This window comes from Apodemus sylvaticus, chromosome 3 (genome assembly GCF_947179515.1).
Source record: "Apodemus sylvaticus chromosome 3, mApoSyl1.1, whole genome shotgun sequence".
NCBI classification, from domain to species: domain Eukaryota; kingdom Metazoa; phylum Chordata; class Mammalia; order Rodentia; family Muridae; genus Apodemus; species Apodemus sylvaticus.
Window position 1 is genome coordinate 100762019 of NC_067474.1, and position 27308 is coordinate 100789326.

Here is a 27308-nt window from a genome sequence, read left to right on the forward strand (position 1 = left end):
AAAGGCATTAGAAAAATTCCAACTTTTACACACTGTTAAAGGGACTATAAAATGCATAAAATGGTAAGGTGATTTTGAATACAATTAGCATATCCCTGAAAGTTAAACATAATTATATACAATACAACCATATTATTCTATGTAGGCATTTAGCCAGAGGGATTTCAATATATGTCAGCATGTAAACCATTAAACATGTAACATTCAACATGTAACATTCACGGTGGCAATAGTCTTAATAGTCACAAAGAGGAGACAGGTCAAATGGCCACCAACTTACAAATAAGAATCAAAATGTGAATTATTAATTTTATTCTGGCATAAGAAAGAATAGGTATTAAGATATCTCATAATAAGGATAAAATCTACTTCTCAAAAGTTCTTTAAACTTACTAAATAATATGTAAAGCACTTAGCGTCCAGTCAAGGACAGAGTGAGAAACCAAATAAGTAAATACAAAAACCTGAGTTACTGTCAAGTATGTCTCCACTCCTCTGTCCATCTCTGTCTGTCTGTCTCCCCTCCTCTCTCTCTCCCCTCTTCTGTGTGTGTGTATATGTGTCTGTCTGTCTGTCTGTGAGCACCCTAACTAATGGAGATTTGAAGGCTGTAAAAGATGGCATGGAAGGAATGTTGTAAGTAGACATGTACAGTAAGGAAGAAAAAATATATGAAAAAGAAAGCATACCCTGTTATCACTACATTCTTATTTTGTAGGACAGTTTATTGCTGTATTATATCTCTTGGTCACAAGGAAACCTTTGATGAGTTGAAAGGCTCAGCCTTCTAGACATGGAAAAGCCACTGTCACTGTGGAAAATACTGAGTGCTAAAGAGTGGGCTGCCACAGCTCTGATCCTGTCCTGAGCACAGAGTCATTCAATATGGTCTGTGACGTATGTATATAGATGCTAAGCCACACTCCAGGGATGCTGCTTGATGCTGGTGGAAACAGCTTTCTACTCTGCGCTTCGGAGCTGCTGCTATGCCCAGGACCAGACTTGAATGGAGTGCTAGCTTAGAGAGCTGAATTCTCTTTTCTCATTTGCTTTTTATTTTTCAAAAGTGAACTGTCTCACTTCAGAGCACATTTGAGGCACTATAATACTTTTGAATTGAAAGTAAGAAATTATTATTTAAAAAAAATTTCAGGCACTATTACAGGCCTGCCATGGGGTTGAATGTTTTGCTGTGGGTAAGCAAAACCACTGATCCAGTGAATACAGAGAAGCAGCAGCAAGCACTAGCATTGGTGGCTGAGGACATGGGAACCTGGTGGTAAGGATACTAACTTCACCACTCATGCACAGACCACTCTGGTTTACGGTATCCACTTGGTACCTTCTTATGTCCAAAAGGTATAGCACTAAGATAAACAGACAAGAGTCTACTGTGCTTAACAGTAATGGTGAAAATGAGTCCAGCACTTAAGAAATATTTACTCAAAAAGGCAACAATGTTCCAAATATGCTACACATCATCAATACACAGAACCTTCTAATGGCTTTCTGAGATGGGTGCTCCTACCTCACCATGCCATGAATAAAGGAAGCCCAGGGACGTTCAACAATCACCCATGCCTTGCAGTCTGTGTACTCTGCTCCAAACATAGTGGTGACATCTTTTAAGTGCAATAAAACCCAAAATACCTCAGGGGGAGATAACTTTATATATTTGCCATGAATGTTCATCAGCTAAAGGTAATACAGCATTTTATTTTTGAAAAATTCTAGAGATAAAGCAGGAATAGAAACAATTCCTAGAAAAAACTCTGATTTCTCTTTTCTACTTTACAAACATCTCCATCTTTTTCAGAATGGCAATCACTCTTCAAAGGAGTATTTGGTAAATTTTATATGAACTGATTCAATGTGATTGAAGTTATCTTTTTATAGCCACTATTATTAAAAGTTGTGACAACCAAACTTCTAAGAAGTCAAGCTTAGCTTTAACATTATATAGTGTTAGAATTATTAATGGATTATTTTAAGCATTATTTGGTTAAAAGAGGATTCTGAAGAAATAATGGGTAAAGATTACATACCTTGTTTTTAAAATAAACTTCGATTGGCAATATGAAGCCAGCGTACCCGGACTCTTCTACCTTGTAAGGTGGATCTTTGCACACTGCAACATGAAAAGAGAAAACAGAAAAATGAGAATAACAGACACAAAGATGTTAAAAACATAAACATTCTACCATCTAGACCAGGCCTAATTTTCACAGCCCTTGCCCATTTCACAGTTGAGATCTGATTTCTTCTTTATTTTTTTCTTCTCTGGGACCCATAACAACATTTTCCTATCTAAAGCCAAGTCGGTATTTTTAAATTAAAGTATATGTGGAGTGCAGCTTTCCACAGTCGTCATGGTCACCGTGAGGGGCTTTATTATTATGCTCAGAAACAGGACAGAGCCTGTGATCCAACCTCAAGAATAGTCAAAGCCTGGCTCACCCCGCAACCCCGTCATGGGTTATGACCCCTCTGGGGTTGAAAGGCCCCCTCACAGGGGTTGCCTAAGACCATCCTGTATAGCGGATATTTACATTATAATTCATAACAACTAGCAAAATTACAGTTATGAAGTAGCAATGCCAACAATGTTATGGTTGGGGGGGGGGGTCACCGCCACATGAGGAACTCTTTTAAAGAGTCACAGCATCAGGAAGGTTGAGAACCACTGAAAAAAAAAGAACTACAGAGTTTCCTAACAACAGAAACACCCCAAACTGGGAGTTAAGGAAACTTATTCCCTGCCTAGGCCTCTGGCCTCTGAGATGTCCTGTATGCTTGACAGACCTGAAACCCAGGCCGTCACTTCTCATGCACCCTGGATTCACTGCTTCCACATTCTGATGCCACAAAAATGAGGTCCCACCACAACAACACATTTTTAAAAAACCAAATAGTTATTATTTCTTAAAATAAACCAAGGCCTTGGAGAACTAGAGTCTGTGGGAATTAAAATCTCATTCTTCCGAGTCTTCTACTACATTAAAACAATCACAGGCCAAGTGAATCTCACTGGGTCTTATGGGCTGGGGACCCAGCGGGAAGTTAAGAATACTTGCTCTCACAGGAGACCTAGGCTCAGCACTCAGCGACAGGGCATCTCAGAGCTGCCCCATGCCCAGTGACAAAGGCTCTCTAAGCTGGGCGAGCTCCTGTGTGCATGGGGTGCACATACTCAGGCACACACGCACAGTATAGGGAGTCTCTTTAAATGGTGATTTCGTGGTGTAAGAAGGGGAGGCTGGATATACTGAATGTGAAGATGCATACCCCAGTCCGCTGAGTCCTCGGCCCACGTCACGTTTCCAGGCTTCCATGTTGGATTTTCTACCAGATCTCTGTGCTTCATTTGCACTCTGGTTCTCATCAAACATGCCCAGCACTTCCCACCTATGCTCAGTGCGTCCATTCTCCTTCCTCATCCAGACCCTGGTTTCTTCACTAAGTCCTTCTGGCCACGAAAAAGCATTATACCCACCCAAAGCATTAACTGTCTAAATCACTACTCTGAAACTAGACAGAGTTCCGTCTGGCCATATACTAAAACCCCCACTCATTTATTCCCCTTCCCTCAAGGACAGGAAACAGACAGACAAACAAACACTCTTTTACCTTGGCAAGTTAAAGCGTATGACAGGTGATTAGGGTGCAACAGCTGGCACACCAGAGCGAGTGCAAAGCTACAATGTAGTTCACACTGCAGACTGCCTTCACAAAGCTGCCTCACTTCTCTGAACCTTGGAACCTACTTCTGAAGAGTAAACATGGGGACTGCTAGATACTGATGTTTGTGTTTCCCAAAACTCCCATGCTCACATTCTAGTCTCTGATGTTAACAGCATCACGTGAGTGCTGTGAGGGGTCATTAAGAAGGTGAAACCTTCATGACTGAGTTTACTTTGTATTTCCAGCCCTCAGAGAAGCAGTAGATGGCAATGAACACAGAGACCTGCAACTGGTCAAGGTGTGGAAAATTTGAGACTATGGTATGCTTAGCCCTAAATGAAACATCCATACCCTCTCTTCCAAAGGCTTGGGAAGCTTGCAGAAGACAGGCAAAAGACTGTAAGAACCAGAGACTGTGTGGATGAACATAGAGATGTTGTATCCTCTGGACCCAGGATGAAGCTGCCTATATGAACTCACAATAGTAGTGGCAAGCCCTGTGCAAATTCAAGCCAGACCAAACCACAATATGGAGAGGGGAGGAGGACATGGAAACTTCCCTAGTTGATACCTGCTGGGGAATTTGTCACTAGTAGGTCAATGTTCAGTGTAAGATCCATGGATATCTGGGCAGCACAAATTGGCCTTGATGGGTGGGGGAAACATGGGGGACACAAAGTTGGGAGGTAAGGGATGTTGGAGCTCAGAGGAATTAGGAGAGGGGATAAAATGCTCAAAATTCAACTCTTTGTGCAAAATTGTAGTAGAAGTAGTTGTGTTCATTGTCATCATCGTCATAGTCATCGTTTTCATCCAAAGCTCTCTCTGCTCTCTTCCACTACACGAGGCCATAGCAGGAAGCCAGTCAAAAGTCAGAACTAGGATCCTCACATCTGAGCCTGCACATGATGGCACTCTGACATCAGACTTCAAGCCACCAGATTGCAAGAAATGAGTATCTCTAGTTTCTAAGCTATCAGGTCCATTGCACTTTGTTACTACAGCTTGAGCAGAACCAAGAAGATACTCAATGCAGCAATGTGTGTATATATATATATATATATATATATATATATATATATATATATATCAATGCAACAACATATAGATCCACCTTCATGCCAATTAGCAGGCTCTAAGGTAACCAATCACCACACAGCCTCTGAGATGAAAACAACATGGAAACAGCAAGAAGAGAGACTTGGATTTGGACCATAGGATTGTGATCCATGGTCTTGGCCTGGAGGTCTCTATAGGTTCTGATTCCTTTTGTTTTAGCAGAGAATAAAACACCATTTATACACTTGCAAGTGTAGCTTCAATGTGCATGTAGGGAACATTATAAATAGGATGTGTTTTATTTAAAATTGTTGATGGTATACATGAAAGTTGGCTCCATGTGGCACAGATAGGATCACTGAGAAGTGCACTGACAACACAGCTTTACTTTGTTTCTACTTGACAGCGTAGAACAGAAATGTAGCTCAGGCTAGCCTGGAAATCTTGATCCTCCTGCCTCAGTCTCCTGAGTGCAAGGATTATAGACAGGCATATGCCATCAAACCCAGCTGAAGGCAAGATTTTAATGGCCAACTCTCTCCTTTAGTTCATCTGATAAAAAATTTCCCCAAACCTGACATCAGAAAATGTCAAGAAGGAAGCACCTCACTTTATCTTGTATGTTTTTCTAATTTAAATAAAAAGAAAGAGCAAAAGGACCCAGAGTAGTGGCAGTCACTTATCCACTGACCACCTGCCAACCTTCATGAATATTCAAATGACCTGAACACTGGGGTGAACATGTAGCCCCACCCAGCAGGCTGGTGGCTGGCAGCACTATACACTCTTGGCATTCTAAGCTGTGGGGCCCTTGCAAAAAGGCAGTCTCATTGTATGAAACCCTTAAAGAATTAATGAAAATATTTTTAGATGGCAGTTTGGTGTCCAGGTTGCTTAGAATTAATCATGCCAGTGTCATCTGAAGGAAGTTTATTTTGTGGGCTGCTGCACCCGCCAGGGAGTTATAGCTGTTCCTCTCTGCACCCTTTTGTATAATTCATTTTCTCTATTCTGCATGCAAATTGCTCCAATTATAGGAAACAGCTGTTAGTGGGCACGTCTTCGAGTTGGAAATCTTAGGATTTTTTTTTCAGCCTCCTAAAGAAAGTGATCTGCTGTGTATTAATATTCTGCACAAGTCTGTTTTCATAAAAAATATTTATTAACTTATACCTCAATTATTTTTTAAGTGTAAAGCTTTCATTTACAACAAACAATGTCTATACAGTACCCTGGGTTCTTAATTATTAGTAAACAATAGGGCCAGTAAGGTGGCTCAGCCAGTAAAGGTACTTGCTACCAAACCTGAAGACCTGAGTTCAACTCCGAGAACACACACACACACAAGGAAAGAGGAGAAACAACCTGCTCTGTCTATCCTTTGATTTCCACATGCACGCACACATGCAAATAAACTTAAATGTAATAAAATGTTTAAAAGGCATAAATTAAAACTGTGTATGTGTGCAAATGTACACATGTGTATACCCATGCAAATATGCACCTCATGGAAGCCAGAAATCAATTTTGGCTGTCATTTCCCCTCAAGCACCATGTGCCTTTGTTTGGTTTTAGTTTTGTTTTGTCAAGACAGGATATCACTACATGAATCTGTCTGTCTTGAAACTCACTACATAGACAGGCTGGACTCAAACTCACTGAAGTCCACCTGCCTTTGCTTCACAAGTGCTGGAATTAAGACTGCCACAAGGTTTCTCACTAGCCTGGTTCTCACAGATTAGGGCTAAGACAACCAGACAGCAAACCTCAGAGATCTGCCTAACTCCCCTTACCAATTGTTGGCATTGTAAGGGCACAGCAATGTGCCAGGCTTTTAACATTGGTTCTAGAGATCAAATCTGGATACTCGTGCTTGAATAACAAACGTGTCTGTCAGGACTATCTCCCTAGCCAGAAACATTTTAGATATAACCAACATAAGAAAAAAAAAGCAATATAAATATACATTTCCTTTCCTCATTTTAGCATGTTAGAATCCTAAACACAAGTTTCTGAGCTAGTTCTTTAAAAGAAGCAGAACTAGACTTGAAGACATGCAGCCAGTGGGAATAGTACTTTTCTAAAACAGCTCTTCAAACAGGAGACACATGATTTAGTTGATATCCCCAGGAGGTCTGCTCTTTTCTGAAGGGAAATGGAGGAGCAGTGGATTTGGGGGAGGGGAGACGTGGGGAGGAGGAACTTGGAGAAGGGGAAACTGTGGTCAGGATGAAATATATGAGAGAAGAGTTTTTAAAATGTAGGTATAATACTAATATGTAATGTATGGCATAATGCTAATAATACACACTGCTCATTAGCTTATTTAATTTTGGCCTTGAAAAAATTGTAAGATGAAGAAAAACACATAGGAAGGCAAAAGGCTGTGAATTAGTTAACTAAGAATAAGGTAACTCTATACTTATTAATGAGTAAACTCTCAGTGAAAATCTTACTATTCTCATTAAGGACAAAAGGGTCTTGGTATACAGAAAAAAAAGGTTTCATGGATGAAAACACAGTGATTTTATACAACAAATTGTATATATGAAAGCAAATTTAATTCATTCAATAAGGACTTATTTTTTAATACCAAAAAATTCCCATAAAAAGCCTTTTGTAAGCCCAAAAGACCTTCATTTAAGCTTTAAAGAAGCTAGTAGGAAACAGTTTTCCTCACTATTTCTCAAGAACACAGCTGGTAAATTTTGGTCCAGAGCAGTTCTCTAGATTATCTGCTTAGACAGTATGATTTATGGTGATCTGAATACGTCTATGACTAATATGGCCCAGTTGCCCATCAATAATTATTGGTTTTACTTTATTTACTGCACAGAGCCATTCAGGAAGGAAACACATACCAGACCCTTTCTATATAGACTGGTTATTATCACAACTTTGTGCCAATGGTTACTTCCAGCCTGAGCCTTTTTGGACCCTCCCCCTCTGCATTTCAATCCCACCACATCAGAGTCCCAGAAGTGGAGAACACAGGGTCCTGCTCAACTGATCTCATCGTCCCAAAACGGTCTCCTACCAGCGTCTGAAAGTCTAGAGCCAACGTCTAAGAGTCTGAACACCAGAGGATAGCTCACCACACTGTCCATAAACACGGTCCACGCCTGGACACTATGACAGTCTAAAAAGAACAAAATCAACAGTTGGGTTTTGTTTTTGTTTTTACAGGCACACATGGACACATACTCATGACGCATGTGTGACACAAACACACAGGGAGGGAGAGAGGGAGAGAGGAAGAGAGGGAGGGAGAGAGAAGGAGAGGGAGAAGAAGAGAAGGACAGAGGGAGAGAGGGAGAGGAAGAGAGAGAGACAGAGAGGGAGATGAAGAGAAGGAGAGAGGGAGAGAGGGAGAGAGAGACAGGGAGAAGAGAAGGAGAGAGGGAGAGAGGGAGAAGGAGAGAGAGACAGAGAGGGAGAAGAGAAGGAGAGAGGGAGAGAGAGAAAGGGAGAAAAGGAGAAGGAGAGAGGGAGAGAGAGACAGAGAGGGAGAAGAAGAGAAGGAGAGAGGGAGAGAAGGAGAGAGGGAGAGAGAGGCAGAGAGAGACAGAGAGGGAGAAGAAGAGAAGGAGAGAGGGAGAGAGAGACAGAGAGGGAGAAGAAGAGGAGAGAGGGAGAGAGGGAGAGAGAGACAGAGAGGGAGAAGAAGAGAAGAGAGGGAGAGGGAGAGAAGGAGAGAGGGAGAGAGAGGCAGAGAGAGAGGGAGAGGGAGAGAGAGAGAAATAGGGAGAGAGGGAGAGAGAGGCAGAGAGAGAAGGGAGAGAGGGAGACAGGGAGACAGGGAGAGAGGGAGAGGAGGGGGACAAGCACATATTAATTACTGTTTCTATTTTGACTGTTCCTAAACAACAGAGAAAAAGTGTTAGAGAATAACATCAGTCAAATTTTGAACTGTGTTGTGGAGTTTTTCACCTTGTTCATTTAAGAGTTCAAATGCAGTCCTAACGTGATCCTTGCCAAATGTAACAAATAACTGTGTGAACACAAGCACATTTTTCATAAAGCTTTAGAAACAGCAACTAAACACAGTTCACTGACTGGGGTAGTGCCGGACCACCAGTCTCCTTCCTTCAGAGCCACAAGGCCCAACTCGAACACCACTTCCTCCGAAGAGCCTTCTACTAATACTGTGAAACTATACGGCAGCTTTCCATTTCTAGATTCTCCTGTTTCTTACTGTACAAAATTAGTGTATTGTAGTGTAACTGCTACTAACCCCTGTCCAAGGGATAGTCCCTCATTTATGAAAGCAGGAACAATTAATAAAATATAACTTTAAGCTTCAAAGAGTGAGAATTGTCAAGCCTGGGAGTTAGGAAGAAGAGAACCAAGGCCGAGATGACAAGCTGAGTATCACAAAAGCCATTACGGAAGTCAAACCAGATGAACAGACATTTTCAAAATGGTGGCACAAAAATAATAGGAAAGCCCATGGGGTATAAGTTGCACATATAAAAGAAGGGTCACTCATGTCACAGAGCCGCGGGGCATCCCTATAGCTAAACTAAGGGCTCTGCGCTCTAAGCTAGCCGATGACTCGCTGGCTCCTAAGATGGCCTCACTTGCAGGTAACGGAATCTAGATGTACATGTTCAGAATACCTTTAGCCTCTCCGTGTGTTCTGATTTGTACAGGGAAATGTCCCCCCACAGAATCATGTACTTGAATACTCAGTTCTTGTCATCTGGGCAGTTATAGAACCTTTAGGGGTACAACCTTGATGGAAAAAAATGGGTCACTGATGACTTTGAGAGTTTACAGCCTCTCCCACGTCCTGCCCTCTCTGCTTCCTGTGTGTGTGTGTGTGTGTGTGTGTGTGTGTGTGTGTGTGTGTGTGAGAGAGAGAGGGGGGGGTAGGGAGGGAGGGGTAATCTTTCAGTTCCCTGCTCCAGCCACCTATTGTCATAGACTCCACTGTCACTCTCCCTCTGGGATCAAGAGACCCAAATAATCCTGTTCTGTAAGTTGCTTATGGCCATGGTATTTTATCATGAAGATAATAGTGACTGATATACTGTCCAGGAGGGAATTTTGTTATAAGCGTATACATGCATTTTGGTTTTGCTGTGGTGCCGGGGATCTCACTCTGGGCGTTGTGTATGTTAGTGTATAGTACGTGTGTATGTTACTCTCTTAGTTGAATGACATCACCAGCCTTTTATAAAGAATTTTCTCAGAGTTATCCAAACCCAGGTCACTAAAGTTAAGCCAATATATTTCATTTTAGAGCAAATACCCAGTCTTAAAACAGGACTTCCTTTAAAACCAGTTCCTCAAGGAACTTTCTGTTACAAATGAACCAGCAAAACTGAAACTGTCCCAAACTAGAAAACAATATAAATTGTTAGGAAATAATCAACAATCCTTCAACTAATGTTGATCTTTCTCCTAGCAACCTGCCCTACATTTCCTCCATAAGCACATGAAATTGCTTTTACAATTTTAAACCATTAACCCAATGGAAATAGATTTCCAGGCTAATTGGATGGGAAAAGGCAAAAAAAAAAAAAAAAGTCTTTATAAAGTTCATACTAAAGACAAACCTAATTTTTATGGAGAGTTATTCAGATTGAAAATTACTGAGATTTTTATCTCATGGAAGACTGTCCTCCTAGCACTGGGGAGACTGCGGTGAGAGAGCAGCATGTTAGAGGGCAGGGTGGGCCTCCTATGGAGAGTCAGTCTCTCTCTCTCTCTCTCTCTCTCTCTCTCTCTCTCTCTCTCTCTCTCTCTCTCTCTCTCTGTCACATTTCCGGTCTCCCTGAAAAGGGAGCCTCTGCTACCTCCCGGGGAATGGCCTTCCTGGGAAGCAACTGAGGAACTGTCCCAGTGTTACAACCCCAGGAAAGCTGGCTGGCTGAAATACAGCTCCTCTCTGTAGCTTTTACATTTTTATTCTAAGATTAATTCATATATATTTTATTATATAAAGGTTTTGTTTGCATGCATGTACATATCTATGTATGCATGTGGTCCATATATGTACCTGGTGCTCACCAAGCACAGAAGAAGATGGTAGATCCCTGAAACAGGAGTTACAGATGACAGTGAGCTCCCTTGTGGGTGCTAGAAATCGAACCCAGGTCCTCTGCAAAAACAAATGCTCTTAACTACTGAGCCATCTCTGCAGCCCTCCTTCATTTTTTAATCAAGTATATAAGAAGTCAACGGAGATTCCTATTTTTTCAATAACACCTCAAGATTTCATTATGTGGGAAAGTCCTCTGACACAGTGCCCCAGACCTGTGCCCAGATATTGCTACAACTGAGGCTGACTTTCATTCTGAAGGAGAAAATGCCTTTGAGGCTAGGGCACGACTACAGAAGGAAGAAAGCAGGCACACTAAGGAACGGAGTCACCAGGAAAGCAGAGCAACAGTAGAACAGGATGTAGCAAGGGAATGGGAGGTCACAGAACCAGTCCTTCTCTCGGGAGAACGTGGATGAGATTTAAAAGCAGCACAGGACACCAGCACTGGCTGGGCTGGCACAAACAGAAATCACGTTTACCCTGATACACAGGAAGAGAAAACCCACCACAGAGAAAGCCCATCCTCACCTCACCTCGCCTCTCGGAGCTCCTTCATCTCTTTCTTACCTGGCTTCTCCTTTCTCAGGCAAGGCCACTTGCTCTTTCCTTCCTATGCGAGTCTAACTGCACATCCTGATGCCACCTTTTCACCGTACAGGATCTGCAGGTTTCCCTGTCCCCTCACGGTCTCGTCTCTCACACCTTACCTTTCCCAATGCTACAAGTTCCCAAGGCAGCAATGATTCCTCCTAAGGTTTGATAACCAGACACAATTCTTAGGAAAATGTATAATGAAGTTTTGAATGACAAACATTAAATAAAAAATCTGTCCTTTGAAATCTCAGAGTCCCTGGAAAGTATAAGAAAAAAAAAAAGCCTTCCAGAATGAGAAACTTTGGCCACAAAAAAGTGAGTTTTAAGTGTAATTTAGGAAAATGATAAAAGATTACCAGTGCAGAGCTAACTTCTCAGGGCAATGTAAAAACGACATGTTTCACAAGAGGAGAATAAGAGAGGTGACCGCTCATAATACTGGGAGAGAAGAGGTTAGATTTCCTCAAGCATATGTTCATATTTAAAAAGATACCATCCAACTGAGATGAGTTTTCCCCCTTAAATCAGTATTCAGTGTCTTCAGAGTTACTTTTAAAAGCAGTACAATAATATTTTCTTCTATAGCACAATTCAATTTCTTATTCTGACAATTTACTCTTTTCCAAAGGCAGAGAACAATAAAATGGTGTCAAACACAAGAGAGCTACCAGCTGTGCTCCAGTGATAGACATGGTCGTGCATTATGAAGTAATCAAATATAATAAATCAAATATGGAACCCATTTCCAACGAAAATAAACAGCTGAGACCACCATAATCAAACTCCACAGAAGCACCAAAAGAGGACAATTCAACAAGGGCAGTGACTTAACTTCTTGCTTAATTCCTGCTTTACTCTCTTTCCAATCGGGGAGGGGCTTCCAGGAAAGGATCAGAACCTGCCCTGAGTTTACAGAAAGCGTGAAAAAGAGCAGGACTTCTTTGCAGCATCTTATGGACTCTGCTTTTCTGGTTTCTGCACAGCATTATCATTGAGTAGCTGAGCCCAGTGGGACTGCTCTAGCTCCAAGAACAACCAAAGTCAGAGAGAAGGAAAGGAAAACCACACAAAGAAACTCCCAATGCTCGTTTTTGCAAAAAAGAGACAACAATATACAAATAATACACAAGCAAACACCACTGTTGTAAACAAGCAAGGAGTGGGGAGGACAGAGATTGGAACATCAGGAAGCAAGAGGAGACTCTGCTGGAAATCACCACTGCCCATCAGCAAGAGTTCTAGAGTACACTGCTGAGACTTCTCTAAGATCAGGATTTTGCTCACCTAGATCAAGGGCTCACTGGGAAACTGATCTCAGCAATGGGCTTATGGCAAGGAGAGAGAAGGTGGGAAAGAGGGAAGAGCCAAAGGACTTACAGAATGAGAGTGATGTTATTTTTCCTATTGCATATAGCTTCTGCACCCTGAAAGACAACAACATCCATTGTAAAAATAAAAGAGATAATCCTACTAACCTAGAGAAGATTCTAGAAATTGAGGTGTACTCAGTGATCTAAGAGTATTCAAATACAAACTGAAAAGCGTGGAAATGTAATTTGGACTTTCCTAAAACCCTTCTCCAGAGCACCCTAAAATATACATATATTTGTAGTTAGTTTAACTATTCTCAGTTAACATTTAAAGTATACTGTAAAGTTGGAGTGCTGAAATACTGCAACATAACAGACTAGAAAACGGAAACACAATCCCAGTTTAAGTCTCACACTGTAGTAAAGAAAAGCTATCAGGAAATCAAGAGATGTGCCTCTGTTTCCAAGTTCCTATTAAACACTAGCCTTGGACCACTGCCATTAAAAAGAAACCAGCTTCCATTATAGAGGCAGTGTCACTATCTAAAGCTCTATTATTCTAAAGACAAGTGTATGGGTTACTTCTAACTTAAAAGTGTGTTTTAGTAGCTTCAATTAAGCATGAAAGATCTATCAGCTAATTACCACATCTGTTATAACAAAAATCAGAAAACTGAAATAAAACAAACAAGGATTCAGCATTATACTTGAGTGTTGAGTGTGTGTGTGTGTGTGTGTGTGTGTGTGTGTCTGTCTGCCTGCCTGCCTGCTGGCTGTCTGCATTTGTTTGCTTGTGGAAGATGGAGACTCCAGTCTCAGGTAACCTATGCTGGCTTTGAACTAAGTAACTAAGAAATAATTTAAGTTGCAGACCTTTGTACACTTCCACACCCCATATGCTGGAGTTCCAGATATGCACCACCACGACAAGTTTTGTGCTTTGTTTTACACTTCTAAGGCTGAACCTACAGCTTCAGACAAGCATGGGAGACATACTGTGGGACTGAACTACACACACAGCCCTAGCACTTGAACTGTTTCAAGTGCATTCTGGTAAAGGCTTTTTCATAACCAGAGACAAATTTTATTTTTATTAGACCATTAAAATAATACTGGTTTTTAAAAACAGAGGCTGCCTCATGAAAAATTCTATAAATTAGATTTTCATTCTCTCATTGCCATTCTTACTGTGGAGTTAGATTAAATCTGCTGAACAACACCCCATTTTGCATATATAAATCAAAACAGAAATTTCATTCCTTAGGACTTGATATAATTGAGTTATAGTACCATATCAACTCAAGTATTACAAAATGAAACAACAGGATACATTGTAGCATTTGTGAGAAACACCAGGCTTTTAGAGGGGTAGAACAGAAAATTAAATCAACTGTCTGCACATTAGGCATAGTGCATTATGTAAAAGCTCTTCAGCGGTGTGATTTTAGTATATATTGCATTTGCAGTAACCCTGTTCTTAATCACATTGAAGCCTATTATATTACTCCTTAAATACAAAGCACCCTGCCACAATGCAGTCAATCTTAATAGCATTCCTGACTGCACATATAAAAGACAGGTTGATGAATAGGTTTATGCCCAATTGAAGGAGATAGGACAGCTCAACAGAGATTAAATAAAGCTCCTGCCAGTGGCTGAATCTTAAACCCAAAGAGAAGAACACAACTCAAACCAAATTTCATAGGCAAAGGTTGAACAGGATACTAATTAAGACTGAAACTTGAAGAACTGCTAGCATTCACTCGCTCAGGGTAATTTTGAAGGGAAAGTCCTTCCTTGCAAGAGAAACATGGTAACTTTCACTGAGTGTGTCCCAGGATAAACTAACTCAGATGGAGGTGACCACAGTCTGATCACCTTCGGAACCCATTCCTGCTACAAAGTTATTGGAACATTTGTGTAAACCTACACATACAACTTCTCCTGTTACATCATACCTTAAAAATAAATCCTAGATTTAAAAAAGTAAAATATTAATAGAAATATGAATTTTGACAACAGCTGTTATCTAGCAACAGTTTTTATAGCTCCTGATCCTTTTGTTTCCTGAATGTCCCACCAACAGCTCTGGTCCACCCTACAGAGAAGGCACAGGGTGGCTGACAGCCTCTCTCTGCATGCAGAACCTGCAGAACGGAAATACAACCTTGGCTATATGAAAATATGGGGAATATAGAGCAAGCTCAGAAAGAAAAAAGATTTTTAATATAAGAATGATCTTTTTGAAGTACTGTCATCACACAAAGAGAAAACCCAGACCTGTTTAAATTTTGTACAGTTCATGTTTTATAATAATAATTTTTTTTTGGGAAAAGAGTCAGCTGGGGAGGTAAAAAAGAGAGTAATGAGGGTGAACGTGATGACGTGCATTCTATACCCGCATTCAGCACTATAATTATGGGTGCTGTCTCATGCAACTCATAAACTGTAACACGGATTTTTTTTTTTTAAATAACCAAGGTGGGAAATCATTCTCTTTTTTTATGCTGTTATTTCCTATGTTAAAATCCCACTATCAAATTTGGTTTTTCTCTCAAACAGATATACACTGTACCAGGATACTGATATCACTTAATGAACTAAGTCACATGAAGTATTATACTATGCCCATATCATGGTTATTGCTATTTTTTTAGTTTTATTATTTTATGTATATGAGGATTTTGCCTGCCTATGTATATGTGAAACATGTACATGAATGACTAGCACCTGCAGAAGACAAAAGAGGGCATCACATAGGATTAGAGTTACAGAGGGTTATGAGCTGCCACGTGGGCACTGGGAATCAAACCTGGGTCCTCAACAGGAGAAACCAGTGCTGTTAACTGCTGAGCCAACTCTCCAATCCTGTTACTTTGTTTTTATGAAAAATGCTGATTGGTAGATAAACCATAATTTCATTGACTGTAATCTGGGGTTTGAAAAGGTAGAAACCAAGCAATAGAACTTGATTCAACAGGAAGAAGGTTTTAATATTTTATAATGATAATTTATTTATAAATAAATGCACTTGCTCTCCCACACACTCTCCCTCTAAATAAGTGCAAAGGAAACATTGTCAACATGCTTTAGTCTTCCATACTATGGCAACAGCAGTAAGCTATGCAAAGACAGCAAATTTAACATCATTTTTCCTTGAATATAGTATTAAAAGTTTGATTTATTTAACACTTTCTCCGAGTCCCTTAAAGATCAGTGATGTCACATAAATCCATAACAAGGAGAGAAGTAGCAGAAGAAGAATCTGCCAACCACCCCTTCCTACAGACAGAATATGACAACTTAAGCAATTTATTCTGAGGTCGGAAAGCTGATTCCTGGCATTCAATCAATAAGAGATTTATTAATGGCTTCTAGGCCTAGCACTCTCTGCACAATGCTTAGATTTAAAGTATTTTCTTATTTCTGCTAATTTCTCTCCTTAATTTTTTTTACAAAAATACATTTTATATAATAAAAGAAAATCTTTATGACGGACACAGGCTCAAGAGAAATTCATACGCAAACAGTATGCCTATAATTTGAATTATTCATAAGGTCAAGAAGGACTGAAATCTAGTAGTGCCTCCTGTGTGTACAACCCACACCTTAACAAGACATTAACAGCTCAACTTCATGGAGAAACCAGGTATTCAGCTAGCTAATTTATGTTTCTGCTTCTCTGCTTGGTTCTACCCCATAGTAACTAACTTTAGACAAGTTACACAGGCGCTCTCTACATCTGATTCTTCCAACCACATAGAGCAAAATGCAGGGCTTTGAAGAACCATTATAATAAATATATTATGTATTTTATGACAAAATTTCTTTTGTAAATCCTAAATTCCTACCAACACCAGTGTTGTATTTTGGCTGTTTCTTGACACAGGGCCTCCCTGTGTAATCTCAGCTTGCCCAGAGCTCACTCTGTATCTAAAGGCTTGTCTGGAACAAGGGTCCCTCAGCCTCAAGTGAGGCAGTCACAGCCAAGAGTCCCCACACCAGGCTGAAATATTAGTCTTAATACAGAAATATTTTATCGATACGTTGATATACTTCTACACAAGAAGAGAGGCATGGTGCCATTTAGTCAAAATTTCTAACTAGAAGTTAGAGATTAGACCATAATGCATTGCCTGGCATTTTGTGGACACAGAACACTAGTAAGATACAGATACACCAACATAATAAGGACGTGAAGACTTACAATCTACAATAAAGATGGCATGATGCTGCCGAGCTCTAGCATTACATAAACAACATTGAATGAAGATGTTTCCTTTCTTATTTATATGGTTCACTTGAAATTCTTTTCTTATTTTGATATTTTATTTACTAACTCAGTCTTCTAAGGCATAAGCTCCAGCAGTCTGCTATCCTAAACCTTGAGTGATTCTGACATGCTCACCTTTGAAAGTCAAGAGATAGTTGCAGATGGTCCTGGTGAGAGAAATGATCCGTTTTCTACTTCTGGTCCATCCAAAAAGAGGCTCCATCCTCTTCCCTCTTTTTCCTGATTACTTACTAGCATCACTGTTTGCCCTGACCTTGTAAAATAACATCCCTTTCTAACACATTAACTTTTAGTGACCACAGTACTTTGTATACATACTTTGCTTAAAGTCCTTTTCTAATACTACTTCACTATCAAAATTATTATAATATCATCAAATGGGATTTTTCTTAAAGAGAAAAATGAAACACTCAAAGAGTAAACACTTCCCCCATTTTAAGACTCTATCAACTATGTATATACATAGGCCAGCCTGACCTTAAACTCACAACCTTCCTGTATCACACACTTAAGTATTAAGGTTACAGTCATGTTATGATCACAGGCAGGTTACCATTACAGACACATTATAATTACAGGCATGTTATGATTACAGGCATGTGCCATCATGCCCTGGAATCTTATGGCTCTTAATAAAACAATAACACAAGAAGTCTTTGACTGTTTGATCTATCCTGCCAGGAATTGATAGAAAGCTCATGGACGGTATCTTCTAGAGCTGAGATGCTAAACTGTTGTTTACATTATAGGGCAGGGCCTAAAATTCAAGCTGAGTTCACAAGAGAGGACTCAACAACTGTTCCCAAAAGGAATATCAAGAACAGAGTAATTCCATTATGTCACTCCTATGAAATCCACAAGTCTGATTTAAATTAAACAACAACAACAAAAAACAAAAAACAAAAACAAAATAAAGAAATAAAAAAGAACAAGGGTAAAAAGGATAATGAGAACAAGTTAATCAACTGAGAAAAAACTGGCTGCCAGTGGCTTCCCAACACGAGCTCAAGCCTGGCCAGCATACAATACTGAAATGCAATATATAAATAGTGTGCAACTTGCAAATGACTACTATTCTTTCTAATTATTGCACAAATAGAATGTGTTTTGCTATACTCTCCACTGATGTCTGTTCCTAGAAAGCCAGAGATGATGCCCAAGAGAAGTGTCAAATGCCGAATGACAAGACTAAAGTTGACTTGCCCAAATGGTTACAATGTGGCCAGACCATCTCCACACAGGAGGCTGACCTTAATGCAGCTGCTTCTGGTTTCAAATGCCATCTACAAGTATTTTCTCTCTTTCTCTTGGATCCTGTACTAGACACACACACACACACACACACACAAGTATGCACACATATACATGTACACACATATAATTATATAATTTCCGAAGATCCCATGCCCATGTCACCAGGGCCAGCTGTACTGGGCTGTCCAGACAAATTACAGAGCCACTCTCCCAAGCTGCCATAAGAGCTTGAGAGTGAAAGAGGTGACTCAGGACCCTGGTGTGGGAGATCTGGTCCCAATGGCAAAGCCTGTGGGAGGCTGGGAGTGTTAGTCCTGTCCCTTGCCAGCAGGTGCTACAAGCAGGAGAGATGGTCTCACCCCTCTTCTGGGCATAGTGGGAGAGCTGGCCCTGGTGGCCCAAGTTCAGGAGAGCTGGCAGGCTGAACAACACTGCCACCACCCAGGGCTTTGAATTGGTGCAGTCCAACATCTACCTCATCTAGCACTGCTGGATCCAAAGCTGCAGGTTATCTATGACACAGGGCAAAAACAGGTTTTAGAGGAAGAGTCTGTATAAGGGTCCAGGATTAAGAGTGTAGCAGAAGCCCAGAGGCCTCAAAACAGACCAATGAGTCATGAAAATGAACATTTGCAAATAAATCTGCTTAGGCAAAAGGGTAAACTTGTGTGACACACCACAGCTTTCACAGGGAGATAATGTTGCTATTCTATTCCTTATTTTATTTGGGTGGGGGGGGGTTGCAAGGGCAGAGGACAGATATGGAGGGATGGGAAAAAGAGTGGATTTAGAGTGCATAAGGTGAAATTCACAAAGAATCAATAAAAAGTTAAAAAAAATAATAATTTCTGAAGATCTCAACATCATTCCTATGCCTTGTTATTGACCTGATTTGAAGTAGAGGATTATTCAGCAATTTCACCATAAGACCACAAAGAAATGTTTATAATCTGTTTAAATAAAAGACTTGAATAATTGGAAGGGTGCTTGATATGGTGGTATAGAGTTGGAAGGCTACGGCACCTTGGGAGTTAATTAATTTCCAAATAAAGCTGCATGCACATTTTATTTTTGATGACTACTTGACCCACAGTTAGTATTTTTATTACTTTAACTCAATTACTTTCAAGTTATTACTAAAAATTGAACCTTCCCTCTCTCCACATTTTGCCTCTGAGCATGGATCTTATCACCCACAAACTACAAACCTTACTCTGCACCCCAAGTCTCTACCTTAGTTTAGCTGAGGACTATGATACTATGTATTAATTTTGCTTTTTACTAACATTTTTCATAGAATATAATTTGACCATATTTCCCCTCCCGAATTCCTCTCATATCCTCCCCAGTCCACTTCCTACCCAACTTGATATTCCTCCCTCTTTCTTTCGTCATACCTCAACCCACTTTCTAACAAAAACAGCAAGAGGCAAAACCCACAAAAGCTTATTAACTTCTATTCCATCCTGTCTTAATATAACAAACAGAGCCCTCAAGTCTAGTTACTGATTCAAAACTGAAATGGCCAAACTGTAGTTGAAAGAAAAAAAGAGAGGAAAAGAAGCAGGCCGAACAGTCTTCTAAGATGTTAGGCTCATAGGCTAATGTGTTCCTATAGTTAGTAAAATGATTATAAAGATTAGTTAACTAGTTATGAAGACTAGAAAGCTGATTATGAAGACAGTACCTATGAGTACTTGGGGAAAAGTTACACCTATTTATAAGAATATGCACGGAGATCTTTATTCCAAACCCAACCAGAACTTCTTGTCTATTTTTGAGTGGTTATACAAGGTATACAGTGACTGAATGACTTTATGTAAGGCCATACAAGACTCTAAACTGATTTAGAGCAACCAGTGCTTTGAATTCACCAAAAGACCATATGCCTAGCACAGCCTCCAATAACCCAATGCAACAAAGCTACCTAACACCGTGAAGTAGCAGCAGAAGAAAAGAATGGAAGAAAGAACTGTTGCTTACGAGCTTATTTATATAAATAACAGTACGATGTATACGACCTTAAAGGCTCAAGATAAAGCCATTTGTATGGACGAGATAGCTGGTCTTCAAAAACAACACAGCAGAAATGCTGAACACATCAAGGCGCATGCATGGCTCTTTGGCAGTTAACCTTGCCTAATGCAAAAGAAGACAGCCAAACACATGTCTCTTAATAATTTACCTAAAAGGCTGTCACATATCCCTACGTCCTAACAACATTTCACAATGACAGGATATCGATTCTTCTCTCCTTGAATCCATAATTAATTTTATTTACCTTAATGGTATAATTCCAAATTCTGATCTATTATATCAAAAATAAAGTAACAAATCACTCTCAATTAAGTAATAGGTAAGATTATGTGACCTATATTAAATTTTCATAAAAATGGACATTTATTATACTGCTATAGTAAAATGAGTTATATACACATTAAAGGTAATCCATCAGGATCAGAAATAAATCATTAATAACTTATTAAATATGATGCTTGAAGCATTAAAAAGCAAGCAAATAATCTAGTCCGAGATCCTTGGTTTAGGAATGGAGAGACCTCATTTTCATATGGATTTTATGAAGAAAACCTCAACTAACTTTCATTACATTAATCTCAATTTTTCCAGGATTTGGTATACATTAAATATGGAGACTACTGACACATCAATATGGTCTTTCTCCAAAATGCATATACTTTATTTTGACGTTTTGAAGAATGCAGTAAATCTATGCAACATAGGTTATCTCAATTAGTAACAAAATTAACCTACTGGAGCAAACATGTATTTCACTAATACTGATCATATTTTCCTAAGTGGAAAATTTTAGAGTGCTACCTGAAATCCCCCCAATCATTTCACATTTATTTTGTCAGACCAAAATTTCTATCTCAACATTCCTGCTTCTGTTTACTGAAGACATTTCTGAATGTCACATGATTAACAGAGCGTTTTAAAAAGTAGGGGGAAGGTGCCTAAGAAATGTGTACATTATTGATTTGGTACCATCTCCCAACACATTGTTTACTTTGTTGGTTGGTTTGTCTAAGACAGGGCCACACTATGTAGCCTTCTGACCTAGAAATCTGTCTTCCAAGTGCTGCAATTAAAGGCATATGCCTCCATGCCAACCCTTCTCTGTGCATCTTGAACAGGCAAACAAGTTTGACTTTTAAGGAAGCTAGAAACATTAAAATTAGAGAATGCTGTTGAGAAGAATCCTTGACAAAAACATTTTCTTCTAGTAAACAGATACTGTAATTCAGTGTAGTCTAGCTTCTCATAGATTTCAGTGTGCCTACCATACAGGTTTCTGTGCAATATAAATCAAAGTTCCATCATTAATATCTTACAAACAAGACAGGAACATTTTAGATCAAAAGTTATGAATGTTTAGGGGACCTAAACCCTTAGGTTCAGCGACCTCACTGAAAACAGGAGACTGGGACCCAAAGGGGTAGACCGAGAATGGCTGTAACCATAAACTAGACATTCAAAGTTTACACAGTGTCTACAGCTAGAGACTCCGCTAATTGTACTGTGCTTGGTTCAGGGTCACCAGAAAATGCCAGTGAAAACTGACCTACTATTTAAGATGAAAACTTTACTTTCCAAGACACTATATTATTACTATCTGGAAGTTCAGATAGGCCCAACTGAAGTGGAGCTTTCATCCATTTCATTGATTTCTCAATATCAAACACAAATTTCTAGGAATGGTTATTCATTGACTACATGCCAAGATTTAAATTCATGTTAGAGCAGCAGAGCATTTTAAGTGATTCAGTTTTGTGTTTTTATTCTATTACTTAAAGGCAGTCCTCATCTGTAAATAAAGGCCAGGATAACAAACCAACAAGTATCTGTTGTTGTTTTCAACATGTTATAAACATGCTATAAATAGCCTGGCTGACAATTTCACCTTTAATTGATGAAACACTAAACAGAGCCGGGATACATTTTCTATTTCCTCCCTTCCCGGGGCCCAGTAGGATGAACTACCAGAGGGACTGCATATAAGCTTTAAAGGTCTTGGTCTTAGATATGATCTGTTTTAAAACTTCGGGTTTGCTCCTTTAAATTCTACTTTCCAGAAGAATGTTGAACAAGAATAAAAAGTCTAAAGTGGGGACTGGAGAGATGGCTCAGCGGTTAAGAGCACGGACTGCTCTTCCAGAGGTCCTGAGTTCAATTCCCAGCAACCACATGGTGGCTCACAACCATTTGTAATGAAATCTGATGCCCTCTTCAGGTGTGTCGAAAGACAGCAGCAGTGTACTCATCATATATATAAAATAAATAAAATCTTTAAAAAAATAGTCTAAAGAATTGACTGCAAGATTGTGTCACAACAAAAAATTTCACAACTCTTTTTCTTAGTCAACAAACACTACAAATTACTTGTGCCAGGGTCTTAAAGCAGTATCAATAAGTAACCTGAGGTTCAGCTTTACCAGAACATTTAGTGTTCACACTCTACTGAAGCCTCTCTCTCTTATCACCAATGAGAGACCTTTGACCACAGACCTCCACTTCAAGGAAGCAACTTGCTATAGAAACTGAAGCTGATGGCCTTTCCTGATCAGCATACTCTTTTAAAGACCGAAAAGATGAAGACTCTGGACAGGACTGCCTCCTTCTCCATCTTCTCTCTAGCCAACCCTGGGCTTCTTGACACATGGAGGAGCCCTATAATTTCTTCCTAAGATGAAGTGTCTATAAAATAAAGGATATAGCTAGTGTCCTTTCTGCTTCTAGTTTACTTTCCAATGAACTACTGACAGGCCCAACAAATGTTCTGGATATGCATCTAATCCTTCCTAGTAATGGGAGGTGTGTTTAGAAGTTCATGCTGATCTTAAGGTGTAATGACCAACCACTACACTGTGAAAGCAATGAGGGCTTTCTAGAGGTTTAAATATTTGGTATTATTGTTAATTTAGTTGTAGAGGAAGTATGCAGCTCTTACTAACTTCATTGTGTCTACTTCACAACTGCAGGAGAGGAAGCACAATCACTGTCTAGGGTGGATAGAGGAAAATAGTCTCAGTTGAACATGACAACCTCCTCAGGACTCCCACAGAGCTAACAACAGCTGCGCTTCCGGTGTGAGGGAAAGTTGGCCTTTCTGCAGAACTGCGATCCTACCTTCTTATGTACCAGCAGTAGTTGAGGTAGGGGGATGTGTGTTAAAAAGAATTGCAGTTGATGCAGTGTCCACTGAGACTTTGTATACACTGTAGGTGCTCACTACAGAGGTGCTGAGGAGGATTTAAACTCAATGAAAACCATTTTCTTGACTATTTAGCAATGGACCCTGTGCCTACAGACCACCTACCATAAAATAAATACAAAATAGACAATACGGGTTGACTGACAGTCAGGTCTAAACTATAGAACCCCTTTGCTCGGTCAAGGGACAGCTGAATCAACTGATCAGAGCCATATAAAGTTCTGAAAGTCAGATCAGGTGACATGTAATCCCCGAATTTGAGAGACTGAGGCAAGAGTTGGACCAATGCCAGCCTAGCCTACAAAGTACAACCTTAGGGTACAGGGGAGGAATAGGGGGTCTCAGCTCAAAGACAGACACAGACAATTTTGTCTTTCTCCCCTAAAGATCATGAAACTAAGAAGGAGCACAGAGTTACAGCAAGGTGGGCATAGTACTGGGCTGACATGGCCACCCTGCTTTCAAACTCTAAATCCATTGCTTGCACTAGGTCTCCAGCCAGCCATCTCTGGCTCTCAGTCTCGCTCCTATGTAAGAAACAGCATTCCTTAGCCCCCAGTCTGGTGGACTTTAGAACAGAGGCTATGCACTTGAAAGATCCTGCAGGGACTGCATGTAGCACACTGAGACCGGGAGAACTCTCCATTGTCTTACTTGTTTCCTGTCCCAGTATTTTGTTTGGTTGGTTTTTGGTTTATTGTTTGGTTTAGGTTTGGTGGGGTGTTTGGGGTGGGGGGAGCTTGTTTTAAAAACAAAGCAAAACCTGGCAGTGTGAAGCCCCGGCTTCAGCAGTAGTGAAGTCCCATCTCTTGGAATTTTCCACAGAGGGCCTGGCTCAGATCAGTAGCTCTAGAGACTGGCAAGCTGTAGCAACAGTTCAGATCAGTCAGCTCTCAATTAAAAAGATTCCACTCTGCCCTCATCTGGCAGGGTCTGAGTCCCTTCTCTTATGTTATTCCTAGCATGATGAATCTCTTTAATTAGAGAGGGCTAGGTAATTTGGAAGGAACTACTTAAATCGGTTTCCTTTACAAGTTTAATGGTTCTAAAACAACTTAATGCTGCTGGCTGAGTGTTAGGGGGAGGGGCTGCTGCCTCTTTTTATATTCTCAGGCTTCTTATGAAAGTTTTAAACTTTGTACTTGTGCTCCAAGGCAATTACTGTGGAGAGCGTCTTTTAAGCACTAGAATTATTTCACTAATTCATTTATTTTTGTTGTTGTTATTGCTGCTGATCTCTCTTTGCTTTCAGATCAAACTATTTGTTTTTTGTTTTTCATTTCCCCACCCCCAGTTTTTTGAGACAGGGTTTCATATAGCCTGGGCTGGCCTCAAAGTTAAGTCATAGCCGGCTCTGAACTGCTGATCCTGTCTCTACCTCCTAAAAACTATGATTAAACCATGAGCCATCACATCTGAATTTTTTATATAGATGATTGGGGTCGCTTTTTTTTCTCTTTATTAAGCCACAGGAGAGAAAACAAGAAATCTCTCCATTTATCTCTCTCCATTTATCTTTAAAAGAGATTAGAAATTTTTCAAATGTCAAGTTCTTACTTGAAACCTTCCTCTGGGAAAAGCTAAATTATTTGGCTTAAAGCAGGCAACTTAGGGAGAAGAAAAGCAAAAATGACGTAAATAAGAATTCTGGTTTTCCAGTAACTATGTAGTTACAAGATTTCCTATGAGTGATGCCAGTTCCTGTGCCTGTTTCTTTAAAAAAAGAAAAAAAAAAAAGACACAGATATCTTGTCTAGGTTTCCTTCCTGGGCTGTGAATAATACTTTTCATATTTTACAAAGAAAGTAAAAGCATTTTAGAGGTAAAAAGTATTTTAAAACATTTGAAGTAACACATAGATCATACACTAGCTTATGAGTATTAACAATTGGATAAAGACCTTGAAATACTTTGCAATTCCCTAATGATCCTGTCATTCATATATATGTATGTATGTATGTGTATATATATATATAAAAAACACAAGTGGTTTGGGCCAGCAAGATGGCTTTAGAGAGTACAGGCGCCTGCCACAAAGCCTGGGAATCGGAGATGGATCTCTGAGGCCCAACTTGGAAGCAAGAAACAATTGACTCCCAAAGGTTGTTCTCTTAACTCCACCTAAGTGCTACAACAAGCACCTCTTCAAGCACACACACACACACACACACACACACACACACACACGATAAATACATAAACAGTTTTAAGTAGCAGGGACTGAGTTAACTGTCCACCCAAACTTCCTAATGTCTATGTTCTAAGCCACCTCAGAGCCGCTGAAGGCCCTAAGGTAAGCTTCTGATTTTACTACAACAGAAATGGGAAGAAGCCTGGAGCAGTCCTTCCTAATTTATCTATTCTTTTACTCTTTTACTACACCAAATTCTTTCTTCCTCTCACTCTTCTGGTTTTGCAAAGCAAGTTTAAAATAACAAAATCTGTAAGACATGGAGGCAACTGTAAGAACTGAGACAGAGCTAAGTTTTCAGAAAGATGATTCTGTTGTCTTGAAGTTGAGCTCTGTCTAGGTCATGAGCCTGTTGGAGCATTTATTCCAGAGACTTTTCACCAAAAGTGGTGCCTAGAAATAAAGACAGGAATCCCTCCTCCAAGGACAAGGCTGCCATTGCTTATTTCTGACTTCTCACTAGTCCTCTGGGTGATACTTGTTCTGGAAGTTTCTCTTCATTCAAACAGCTAAGCTTGAGTTATTCCCAGGGTTAAGATGAACACAGGCAAATTTCCACAAAAAATTTCAATGACTTAAATTAGCAGCAATAGCCAGCCTGGTGTACTTCAAAGTAAATAAACATGGTGGCTCATGCCTTTAATCCCAGAACTTTGGAGGCAGAGGCCGGAGGACATCTGCGAGTTCAAGGTCAGCCTGGGCCACAGAGAGTTTCAGGATAGCCGGGGCTATACAAAGAAACTCTGCCTCAAAAAAAGAAGAAAAAAAATTATCTGCAAATGGGTCAAGATTCTTCCATATGTTGGATATCTACAACGTAGGCACTTTTCTAGGAACTTGACAAAAATCTTGCTATTCAAGACGCCATGTGTTCTATATGGCTGAGTGCTTTCAGGAAGGTAAAGGACTAACTGAGAGGACAGTGAACAAGGTGCTGTCTGAGTGAACAAGCCCCTGTATTCTTTCCAAGGATGACAAAGGTCCTCAGCTAAAGGCCCACTCAGCATCTGACTCAGAATGTGTCACAAAAAGGATACCGGATGCTCGGTTCTTTACTGGCCGGTCACATAAACAATGCCCAAATATAAAAACAGCGGGAACAGAAAGATGACATTCAAAGGAAAACCTCTAACTGAGATTTGAATGTAAACTGTTCCCTGAGGTCTCATGTACTGAACACCAGGTCTCCAGCTGGTGGTTCAAGGTGGGTCATTAATAGCTAGAATTTATTCAAATCTCATATGAAGATGTCGTAGCCACAAACTCCTGTCTGTGTGGATGGAGCCATTCCACCTTGATGTCCTGACAAAATGAGAATACTCTCCACAACTATGAGACAAACTAAACCTCTCCTCCCTTAAGTCTTTGCAGACAGGAATTCTATAAAGTATTGAGAAAGTAAACACATTAAGTTAGGCTGTGAGAGATATAATGTTATACTGGGAAGGTGGGTGGGGAGGGCAGGATCAGCCCTACAGGAGGTATTTCAGCAATATACCTGATATTATAAACCTATTTGTATTTCAGGAACCAGAGCAAGAAAAATGAGAACTGAAGACGACCACACTGAAGCCGTCTTTACCTAACAGAGGCTCTGAGCACTTTTGCTGACATGAATAAACCTGCATATTTCGGTGTGACAA

The 27308-nt window shown here is 40.0% G+C and overlaps 1 protein-coding gene across 2 annotated transcripts in view; it reads right to left on the minus strand.

Moving 5' to 3' along the window:
• Positions 1-27308, minus strand: part of Mllt3 (MLLT3 super elongation complex subunit) — a 263839-nt gene that overhangs the window by 103461 nt on the left and 133070 nt on the right. For both annotated transcript variants that reach the window (XM_052176730.1, XM_052176731.1), the window contains exon 3: positions 2046-2128. In XM_052176730.1, the coding sequence (XP_052032690.1) occupies positions 2046-2128 (83 nt within the window). The remainder of the gene's footprint in view (positions 1-2045; positions 2129-27308) is intronic.